Here is a 12088-nt window from a genome sequence, read left to right as displayed (position 1 = left end):
GATGCTGAGAGCATTATCCATCACAGAGGAAGTCATGGTGACCCACACAAGACGGATACAGTCACTCAGGTGTGTAGACCTGACTTTAATGTTTCGGTTTGACAGGTTGAGGTTGATAAGAGCCAAACAGGAAGAGAACCTGGAGGTCTGTGCATCATTTTCAAAAGTCTCCATCTCCACCCGTCCACACTGAAACACAGCAGACAGCTCTGGAGTTTTCAAACTCATATAAACTCTTATAAAACAATGGTCTGCACAAAACAAAGGGCCTCACCTCCTCTCTACGGAGGAGACACACACAATGTGGGGAGGTTTTACGTCTCCTTGTAGTTGTTTTTGTGTCATAATGTAGTCATTTGGGTCTTTCTGAGATATTTTGGGTCATTTTTGGTTGTTTTGTTTAGTTTGCAGTGATTGTGTGTCTCCTTGTGGTTGTTTGGAGTCTCTTCCTGGTCTGTATGTGTTCATCTTAAAGACATTTTGTAAGTTAAGACCGGGGGGGGCCTTCAGTAATCCATCCGTGATGTTAGGTGGAGTTGGAGTGATGTGGACGCTGTAAATGTAGCAGTAGTTGTGCCTTTTAAATTGAAAACGTTTTAGTGAGGATGCAGCCTCAGAGATGCAGTTTTAGTGTCACAAGAAAACAAAAACAAAAATTCTCTCCTCATCATCACTTTACTGAGGATGAAGGATGGAGTGAGGACGAAGGACAGGCGGAGGGAGAGTGAGACACAGGACAGAGGGATTGTGGAAGATTTTACATCTCTGGGCATCGTTTTAGAATTTCTACGTCATTAAATTTGAGTTTATTTTGAAGCAAACACACATTTTGACTGTTTGAATTCCGATGTTGTGACCACACTGAGTTTGTCCTTTAATCCTACAGCTCAGGGCCATTAAAGCAACACTAAAGTAAACCAAGCGCTGTTACTTTAAGCAGTGCCATTCCACATGAGAGCCAGTGTTTAGAGTCCGTCCCATGACAAACTGAGCACAGCAGCTGTTTGCTGCACTGCATTACTGTCAACATTCAGCTAGCACGCGAGCACGCATGTATGTGTGTGTGTGTGTGTGTGTGTGTGTGTGCCACCCTGCTCTCAGCACAGCAGCTCGACCCTACACTTTTATTTCAGTCAGTTTATCCGAGGCTCAGAGCGGCCGCATCCTGCCGGAGGCGTCCGGCCCGGCGCCGTGTTTTCTGACCTTTATTCACCGTGAGAAGGTTCACGGAGCGTGAGCGCTCTTTCAGCACTCTGCTTCACACCCGTCCACTTATAGACGCTCACACCAGGGAGCATCGCAGCACTCCCACTCCTCCACTGATGGACACACAGCAGGATTAACATACCTTGCTATAAGGCACTGTGATGGAGGCTGAAGGTGGGCGGAGCCTCGCCTCCTGCTGACAGGGTGTTTTTTTGGAGCTGGTGTGAGGAAGTGAATCTTTAAATGACAGTGCCCTTTAGGTGTCAACATGTGGGCTCACCTTGATGCCTCCCATCCTCTGCTCTCCCTTGAACTCTTTGCCGTTCTTCAGCCAGTGGATGGTCGGCGTCGGGTTTCCGGACGCGGCGCAGCGGAACTTGACGGTGTTGGCGGCAGGAACGGCCAGAAGCTTCTTGTCCATCCGGTCAGGCCTGGTCCAGTATGGAGCCTCTGTGGGGGGGACAGACAGAACAGGGTGTCAGGTCAGTCATGGAAAACTACAGGTCCCAAGTCATCTGAAATATGAGTATCGAGTCATTTGTAAAGACTCTTAAAATCACTGAGTCATTTCTAATTTGTTTGTTTACTTGCTTTTTTGTAAACTGTACATCTCTGAAACTTTCTGTGACTCCTTAGTCTGGAACTGTGTTTAATTCTGCAGTCTTTGTTTTTATCTTTTTCTTTCTATGTATGATTGTTGTTTATCAGGGGAGGTGTCTTCATGAGCCATGTTTGGCTTCTGACCTCTCCGGCACAATGTTTTTATTCCTGTATTTTCTACACTCCTGTGCAAATAAATAAATAAACTAAAATAAATGAATAAACTAAAATAAATGAATAAGTCAAGTCTCAAATCATTTGAGATGAGAAGTCCGAGTCAAGTCTTGAGTCAGTTGACACAACTTTATATCAATGCTTAAGTCACTCGAGACCATCTGTCGGATAACATCCTCCTCCTCGTCTTCATCATCCACCTGAATGTGACTATCTGACCTGCTGAAAGTAACGACACTGCTGCAGATAAAGTTATGTGTGCTGCAGGTTACGTCACATTTTCTTTAGTGTTTCTTGATCAAACACGCAGAATATCTGTTCCAATAAACTTTGAGGACAGGTGAACGTTTCGGGGTCAGTGTGTAAACATGAGACACAACGAAAGGTCCTAATTATTTTTAAACGTGCAACAAACAGACCTTCAGACCCTCATGAGCCTCAGGAACAACCTCTCAGGTGACAAAGGATTTCAAATGAGTTCTTGTCTGTCCTGTAGCTGAGACCAGGTTCTTTAACTGACTTTGGTTCAGTGATTGAAGCAGGTTGAACCCTGAGACTTAAAGTTTTTATCTTCAGGTCTCAGGTCTGATCTGTGTGACTCGACTGTGCCAACATGCACCACTCTCTGATCCACACAGATGAGCCCTTAGTTTTCCATTTTCTGGTAAATTCTCTTAGATCATAGACGTTTGGGGAAAGACCCTGCAGGAACTCATAGTTACATGTTTGAGTAATAGTTTAAAGATGGCGCAGACGTTACAACTTGCTCCTCTGCCCTGTCTTCAGATTGGTCCATGTTGGATGAGTTATGAACACATGTGCAGCTGTGGTTTCACTGGAGGTCTTCCCTCACCGCTCCCAGAAACAACACACACACTACCTGCACACAGTTCTCTGCCCTGCCGTCCCCACAGAAGCTGCTGCGCTCAACGTGCACAGTCGCTGTAAAACACAGTTTGACGCACGTTGAAAGGACACAAACGGGTGTGTGAAGCGTCACGAGGACCAAACAAAGCTCATCATCTCCGTCCCCCTCGATAACAATGGCAGAGTTCATTTGAATCGTGCGATCCTGAGAGAGTGGAAACCTGTCAGGGCGATTTATTGAGTTGTATTGAGAAGACGGAGGACAAAGAGGGTGTAGCCAGTCAGAGAGGCCTATTGTTCCTGCTGTGTGGGTGTGGAGGCTGAGAGCACTGAGGCATGGCTCGCTCTGTGTGTGTGTGTAAGTGTGTGTGTGTGTGTGTGTGTGTGTGTCCAGGACAAAAGCTGGGGAGGTGGCTGACCGGTCATCAGATGTCTTTTTTACTTTCTAAATGCAGGAGGAGACAGAGGAGCTAATTACCATCTCAATGTCTGCGCTTGTGTGTGTTCATGTGTGTGTTCATGTGTGTGTGTGTGTGTTATCAGACTCGGGTCAAACAACAGTTAACTCTCACCCTCGAGCACCACACAGGTGTGTTTCAGGTCAGCTCAGGTGACACAGGTGTCATCATCAGTGGAGATGCACCACTCAGTCTCAGATCTGATTCTGTGCTCGTCAAATTAACATGCAGCACGATGATGGTTCACACAGCGGCACAGACGGTGTCTGACTGTTGCTGCAACCTGTTTTAATTTCCAGCTTTAGTTTAGTTTACTTTAGTTTAGCAGGATCCCCATAATGCATTGCAGCAGCTATTCTGAGGTCCAAAGCACCTTTACATTTGTGACAGTGCACAAAACGTATATATAACATTTAACCAAATAACCAGACTAAAACAGTGACACAGACAAACAACAGCTCCTGGTCACATAATCATTAGACAGAAGCTTTTCATGACATCATTTGGGGCTAAACTTTGCTCCAGTTTGCACTGGGAAGTTCCAGTCAGAAGTTTGAACTGAAGTCAGATTTCTGATTCAGAAAGTGGGAGGAGCTTCACCAACCCCGACCTCTACGTCCAACAGACAGACAGACAGACAGACAGACAGACAGACAGACAGATGCTTTTATACACAAACAAAGACACAGAAAACAAGTGTAAGAATAAACAGTGACAGTCTGGTCCCAGCACTGTGACAGAGAGCTGTTCCTACAGCAGATATGATGGAGGTGCAGCTTTACGCTCCGCATGTTGAAAAGCTGCAGTAATAAACTCTTCATCAGCTCCTCTGTCTCGTTTGTGTCTCGTTAAAACAGTCGTACACAATCCTGTCTTGCATCTATCTGTGGACACGTTGCTGTCGTGATTGTACGCACTGAATACAGCGTAAAGTGTTGTGAAGAAGAACCTGACGAACTGTTGATGCTGACGACATCTTGGTTCCAACTCGTGATGTACTGGAGCACAGGTGTGACGTCACTCACAGCTCAGGGACTCAAAACCAGCAGGTCAGAGTTTAAAAAATTAGAAATCGGAAACAGCAGGTCAGAGGGTTTATTTTGTCTTGTATATTTTTTTGTGGCTCTCTGCCCATATTGTACAGGACAGTCTAAGTGTTGAAGGAGAGACAGAGGGGATGACGTGCAGCAAAGGGCCGCAGGCTGGACTCGAATCTACGGCCGCTGTGTCAAAGACTCTGCCTTCTCATACACGACGCCTTCTCTATAATAATAATAATTTATTTTGCTCTACAATAATAATACACTGGATTTATTTAATGTTTTTCTGGACACTCAAAGACACTTTACAGAGAACAACAAAACAAAAGGAAAAACAAAAATAAAATGATCCATCAGAAGGGAAACACTCAGAGAGGGAAACGAACACAGTGTGAAGAGGCTGTAGGAAGTTTTGAAGACGTGTGTTGGTGTGTGAGGTGTAAACCGCCGGGCGCCACGAAAACAACGACAGGATGGACTTAAAAAAATAAAAATAAAAATTAGAAATCAGAAACAGCAGGTCGGACTTTTTAAAAATGGGAATCTGAATTGGAGGGCGGGACCTTTGAAAAACTGGAAATTGGAAAAATTGCAGTTGGTGTGTGTTTAGATAAAAACCTGTGTGTGACGGGCTCTGATCGTGTGTGTGTGTGTGTGTGTGTGTGTGCGTGCGTGTGTGTGCGTGCCGTGCGTGTGTGTGATAAAGCTTTGGGTGTTCTGATAAATATATATATATATATCTGAGCAGAGGGAGATTCAGTGATGAAAGACGGATCTTCTTAGAAAGCAAACAAACAGAGTGTGTGTGTGTGTGTGTGTGTGTAAATGTGTGTGTGTGTGTGTGTGTTTACAGACCCTAATGGAGCAGCTGAACGCTGCTCCCTGCTTCACTTAGAGACTCCCCAGCTCGCTCCACGTGCAACCACACACACACACACACACACACCGCCTCCACCTTAAAAGGGAAATATCTGTTAGATTTCATGACTCGTGTGTCTCTGCGTCTCCTTGCTCGCGGCGTATTTGGAGCACCACACTGCGCAGCGTGGGACGACCCTCTGAGGAGTCTCAACACATTGTTTTCTTGGCATCATCATCAGCCACACACACACACACACACACACACACATGCTCGGTCAAACAGAAACACACACTGGGTTTTTAAACAGTTTCTGTTTCTCCTGATGTGTGGTCTCTTTCCTCCTCCTCCTCCTCCTCGTCCTCCTCGTGAGGACACCTTGCTTCAGCCACACTGATGTTTTTACCCAGAAATAGACGCCTGTGTGGATCCAGCACGTCTCCATGGTTTTGTCCCACAAACACACTGCGCTGCGTATATTCGCTGACCTTTAGCTGCTAAGTGCTAACCACTGTGTTTCTGCACGAGATCACCTGTCAATCAAACTGAGTGGGCGGAGCTGAAACAGCATCTTTGTGTTTTCTGGCAAATTCATTTTCTATCACATGCCAGTTTTTTGTCTGTTCAAAGCTCATGGCGCTCAGACTAACTGCACCGCTCTTCTTCTTCTTACTCAGTCACCATCACTTCCTGTGCAGCAGAGGAAGTGACCTCACTCAGCAGCTCAGAGTTATCACCAAAACAAGCAGCATGTTTCTTAAAGAAACCTCAGAAATGTGACAATCTGACAATAATTTCTGTTTCTACAGTCTCTGGCTGTGATGAGGAAACAACCTTCTTTAACCCGGTGAGTCCCGTTAAGGTCACTCATCTCTTTTCAGCAGAGACCTGGCCGAGACAGCAGCGTATGAAAAAGTCACAGCCAAACAACGACTCAATAAAAACCATTAAAGATCTTCAGCTTCCTGTCTCACCTCAGCTGGTTCATCAGGAACAGACAACAAGTCTGGAGATCTCAGCCTGTAGCTACAGTCAGAGCTCTGCTCCATCACAGTACAGATGTATGAGGGGAGTTCACCCAGGATGGTTTTACACATGAACAAATACCAGTGACTGAGCCTACGAGAGGTCAAAGATGGCCGACCAGCCCTGGCAGAAAGCGTACAGTGATGAGTGAGGGTGAATCTCAGAGCACAGTGATGTGCAGTATCTGACATGTGCAGATGCATTCATGTACAGCGGATCACTGTGAATCTAGAACCAGTAAAAACGAAGCAGAAGTATGAACTACTATGAAGCACCTCCCCTTTGCTCCACCTCTCATTAGCACTGCACAGTCCCTGAGCTGCTCACTGACGGAGGCCCTCCCTCAGCAACAGAAGAGAACGCAGCCTGTGTCAGTGTGGAGACAGCAGCCAGTTATACTGGGACTGAAGCGTGTTTCTGTTTCACTGTGGAGTCTCCTGCTCTGAACGCTGCACACACACACACACACACACACACACACACGCACACAGGAATCCCATCCCCTGTTTAATTGGCTGGCTGGAATTTCCTCAGCAGAGGGGAGGAGGAGGAGGAGGAGGAGGAGGAGGAGGAGGAGGGGGGCACCAGAGGAGCAGATACCCCTCAGCCCCCCACAGGGACGGGGTCTGGAGATAACCCTGCCCTGCATGATATGCAATCAGCAGAGTGGAAAGTGGTTTAACATGACAACATGTGTGAGCTCAGCAGTTCCAGAGTCACGTCCACCTGTCAGCTGCTGCAGAGGTTAACCCAGGAGGGGAAACTCTGCACACGCCTAAAAATACTGCACTGTACTCCTGTTTGTTTGGTTTACACCTTCACACACACACACACACACACACACACACTGGATATGTTAACTGGAGAGAAGTCTTCTGTAACCAGGCTTCAATATTCAGTCCCACAGCAGGTTGTGCTCACTAATGTTTTCCTATGAAAAGAAGTGCAGCCAAATTCATACATATCCCATTTATTATGGCTGTGATCACGTGACCAATGAGCTGACAGCAGTAAACAAGGAAGCAGTCCTGAGTGCTTGTAAGGAGGCAGGTTGGGGTGCCACAGAAACCTTCTCTTGGAGTCACGTGTTCAGATCTGTGTGAACTTTGAGTCATTTTAAGGTTCGTCCTCACCATGTTTCTCTTCCTGAACCTCTGTAACCGTACGTTAAAAACGTCATTTGTGAGGCGCAAATTGGTGGTACAGCTGCCAGTACTGTGATCAGTTCGTAGGCCCGATCCCACTTCTACCCCTTAAATCTTCCACTTGGTATTGAGTGCCCTTGTTTGTGAGATAACCCTCAATGAGAGAAGTGAGAAATATTAGGGTCGAGATCTTTCCCTAAGAAATGAAACCCTACTTCATGCAAATTGGCGTGGCCAATGTGCAGGCATACGTCACGCGTAGTAGCGACTCAAGATACCGGTATTCAGTCAGGTTTGAAAATGGCGCTTGTGTTGTGGCGTGTGCTATGTTGACTCTTCTGAAATGCTGAAAACAGGAGGCGCCTACAACGTCTTCTAGTTCTGATCGATTTTGTTCGGGTAAGTCGATTTGTTTAAATTTTTTAACGCTGTGTTCAACTGAGTTGCTGATGAGTTTACGCTAGTCCAACCATCTGTTGTTTGTATAGCCTACATTACAATTGTTTTCCAAAACTTGCCGAAGTTGCTGACTTCATAAGGTATTCTGGGAAATTTCATCTGGTGGGTCGGTGCTCGCTTGGAATCTAGGGCAGGTTTTAAGTGTTGGAAACCACTTCCACTGCCTCAGTTCTGTTTTGGGACACCACGAGCCTAAACATGAACGTGCACAACCAAGAGCAAGTGGGTATCTGTAGAGGACGTGTGGCTATTGGGCCCAAAGTCTGAAGCATCCGAACTCTCTGATATTCTTCCTGTTTGAACGTATTATGGGACTTCACAAAATGATTTGACAGCAAATACAAACTGTTTGATTCTCTTTTCAAAGTTCAACAAGACGCCACGAGTGTTCCGAGGGTTCAATCACTGCTGATGAGGAGGAGGAGACGTTTGCAGTCACTTTGTCTGTTAGAAAGTTACAAACATTTGGAGGAAACTTGAAGAACAAAAAGAAGCAAATACTTTTTGGTGGATTGTTTCTTTCCTGACGGGACTTTTTATTTAGGTTTCCTATATGTTCTCATGAATTACTGCACTCACTCAAAGCAGGTAAAATCTGCCCGTGACTGTCAGCGTGTGTTTGTTGCTGCAGATGCTGATTAAACTTTTAAATACTTTCTGTTATTAGAAGAAACAGCGTCAGAGAGTGTGCAGCCGTGCAGCGATCCTGCTGGAGGCCCTCAGAGTCTTTTCTGTTAACAAAACACTCTGATTATATTTTATTTGTGTTTGCACAAAGCGTTGCAGTTACAAGTGTTTCACACACATGAAAACACCCACACACACACACACACACACACACACACACACCCCTGCAGCCTGCTCCTGACTCCTGGCTCTGTGTCGCGGGTCGGAGGAGCGTGACTGTGCGACTCTCTATCAGCCCAACTCCACTGCAGCAGCAATTAGCTGGAGCAGGACACAGTGCGGTGCTGATGGCGGCGGCACAAGGCCCTTCAGGCCCTTCAGACCCTTCAGCGCTCAGACACCGATCTGGGGAAAAGGGGGGGGGGGGGTGTGTCTAATTGTGTAATTGTATAATTTGCCCTCGCTGACGCCTGCGAGCACACAGGCAGATTTCATTACAGATTACACTGGGGCTCTTTGAAGGCACACTGCCCTGGAGGGCCTGCAGGGACTCAAGGCAAACAGAGCCGGAGGAATGGCGGGCGCGGAGCAGCGTAGCGTGGCCCGGCGTCCGGCTCTCTGCTCTCCTGCCAGGGTAAACAAGGAGGCTGCATAGCTCAGGAGCACAGCACAGCACAGATTAGGCTCTGTTAACATTCCTCCCCCGACACACACACTGCCCTTTCACTTCACACAGGCTCTGAGTGTGTACGCCGCTTTCCACGCTGCAGCGCACAAGATACTCACTTTAATAACTCATGTATACGTCGTGTGAGGGCGCAGGGCCGCTCCATCTCTACATGGTTATTTGCTCCTCTCTCAGGTCCACATGGACTCAGTCCCTCCAGGATCTGGTTTTTCTCTGACCTATAATACCTGATGCATTGAAGCCAGTCAATAATTATGTTCTAACTAATGTTGTAAATAAACTGAACTGTGTAGAGAGCCTGATGTTTCTCTGTTTCTTATTCTTGTTTTCTTTCTCTTTCATGCAGGTGTATAATGTGACAGATGGTTCACATGTTGCTGTCAGTTACTGAAAAACACCCCCACAGCTGAGTTACTGTCCCACACCTGTGCACGTGCAATGGGCGGAGCACTATTTAAGATCAGTGATGTAAAAATGGTGTAAAACTCTCCAGCAGGGCGAAACATTAGTATAACCAACAGGTTGTGAAGCTGAGGAAGAGCAGCGTGCAGGACCTTCTTTTCAAGACTTAGGTGATACTTTGCAACACACCTGCGTCTGGATGTGAGAGTATATAAAGTCAACTTGTTGCAGTGAGAATAAAATCACACTGTTTCTGGTTTGTGTTTTTCGCCACATTAACGTTCCCATTAATTGAGCAGATCTGATCAATGTTGCTAAACATGTCGCACGTGTCTGCGTGAGTTCAGTGAGGATCTGCGTAGAGCTGTACCCGCCTCAGAATGATGTCAGTCCAATCAGATTTGCTGTCAAACACAAATATTTGATGATTTGATTCTTCATATAAAGTTTAAAGTCTGAATGGGCTCAGCCTTCAGGGACGTTCAGTGTGACAGCGGTGTTCACAACAGTGGAGGTGCAACATTTTTGCCGACTCCAGACATCAAACAAACCCAGAGCCTGTGTCGTATTAAAGTATCTGTGAGCGTCTCAGCAGCAGAGAGAAGATAATGTTATCTCAGAGCTTCATGGTGCAGACTGTCACCTCCTCTGTGTCTGCAGCTGTCTGTGCCAAAGAGCAGCGTCAAAGTCAAGAGCGCTCACTCTGCAAAAATATCTGGGGACCAGCACGTCCTCAGAGGAATAGTGCACAGCACACTGAGCAGCGAAAAAAAACAACTCCTTGACTTGAAGCTGTCTGAATCAAACCTCCGATTTTAAGAGGCAGCTCTAGTTTTGCAGATCACTGCTACGATTTGCTGAAAAACTTGCGGTAATTGGACAAAAATTTGAGATCATGCAGAATTCGTGGGGAACGGCTGAATTTGTTTTGTTGTGATGTCAACGTCCTGCAGAGGCTGATGACTCTGACACAGCTGATGGCTTTAGGTCTGGAAGCTTGGTCTCAGTTAATAATGACTGAAAGTGACTGAGGATCTATTCCGGCTTTTTAAACCAAATATTTTCACAATGTATTTGACATATTTTAACATGTAACATTCATCTGTAAACCGGGACGACACAGAGACAACAGACATGGCCGCCGTCTCTCTCCTCGAACCAAAACACAGATCCAGTGTCGATCTCACAAACTGCTTGATCATTGATCATTTGTGCGCAGGAATGACTGAGGCTGCTGGGCAGGCGTCTATCTTCTCCGCCTTTTCCCAGAAGGCCGTGGGAGACAGCTGAGCGAGTTGTGGTGGAGAATGAGCTCATGACTGCAGCAGCTTGTCTGTGTGTCTCTCTGTCTGTCCGTCTGAGAACAGTCAGCTGTGGCCAGCAGCATCGTTTCAGCTGGCAGCTCCAGCGCCGCCTCACAGCGACTCAAACCCTCAAAGAGCCGTCTCTCCTCTCACTCTGCAATTTGCTCTGTCTCGCTGTCAGTCAGCGAACGTTCTCTGCCCCTCTCCCTCATTAACAGCCCGCCTCTTTCACCATCTCCACGTCTCCATTACGGCCCTCTCTGCGTGTGGACGCGGATGTTCTTCCGCTCACCGACTGGGACTCTCTGTCTGGCTGCGCGGCTCGTCACATGGCTCCTTCCTGCTGCAGCCGGCTAATTAGCGGTGGCTTAGCGGACATTAAGCAGCGATAGGGGTTTAACGTTTCTGGGCTAATCCCTCTCCTTTTGGCCAGGAAATCGGAGCCTCGTATGTCATGAGGTGGACTTACATCCAGAGATTAAGTCTGGCAGTCTGAGGCTATTTACCGGCATTCAGGATGTCTGCAGTAAGCCGCTGCCGCTGCTGCCACTTCGGCCCATTTAGAAAACACTTGAGGCTTTCACCGCCAGGCGAAGCTGTGCATTCACACACATTCAGGTTTTACTGTGCAGGTGTTAAGCTTATCCGCAGCAACTCTGAGTACAAAGACATCAACAGGAAGCTTTCTGCAGCGCTCCTCTAATCTCTCTGGATAAGAGCTGAACGCCTTCAAGAAGACGGCACTATGAATATAAAGCTAGATTACATTTTGAATTCTCAGTGAGCAAAACGCAGGGATTAAATGCTGAAAGTGAACCAAGACAAAGAATATTAACACACATTCCTGTGCTCATTACATGTCTGAGAGCTTTGCTGCCACTTTAAGAACAAACACAGGCTGTGCGACTGTCGGAGTCATAAACTGAGAGGATTAGGATCAATTAGGAGCCATTAGCTGCTGTGGAACTCTTATTTTTCCAAGCAGCAGTTTTACTAACAGTTGTTACCTGTTTCTGACGGTGTGTCTCTCTCACAGCTCCCTCTGCACGCTGCCATCAGCAACAACTGCCTCATTAAAACACTGATTTCCTTCATGTCAGTGAGGAAATCCTCCGCTTAAAGAAATCACAGCGAGACGGGGAAACAGTGGCTCAACAGAAACCTTTTTATGCTTTAAATAAAGTACAAGTTTCGGCAGCATGCTTTCATTAAAAGTGCTTTTTTAAAATGTAT

At 46.6% G+C, this 12088-nt stretch overlaps 1 protein-coding gene across 9 annotated transcripts in view; it reads right to left on the bottom strand.

Annotated features, from left to right (window-relative positions):
* Positions 1-12088, bottom strand: part of fgfr3 (fibroblast growth factor receptor 3) — a 102040-nt gene that overhangs the window by 43730 nt on the left and 46222 nt on the right. For all 9 annotated transcript variants that reach the window (XM_050062121.1, XM_050062120.1, XM_050062123.1 and 6 more), the window contains exon 5: positions 1487-1656. In XM_050062121.1, the coding sequence (XP_049918078.1) occupies positions 1487-1656 (170 nt within the window). The remainder of the gene's footprint in view (positions 1-1486; positions 1657-12088) is intronic.

The sequence above is a fragment of the Epinephelus moara genome, chromosome 14 (genome assembly GCF_006386435.1).
Source record: "Epinephelus moara isolate mb chromosome 14, YSFRI_EMoa_1.0, whole genome shotgun sequence".
NCBI lineage: Eukaryota > Metazoa > Chordata > Actinopteri > Perciformes > Serranidae > Epinephelus > Epinephelus moara.
Note: the sequence above shows the minus strand (reverse complement) of the source record. Positions and strands in the feature narration are given on the sequence as shown.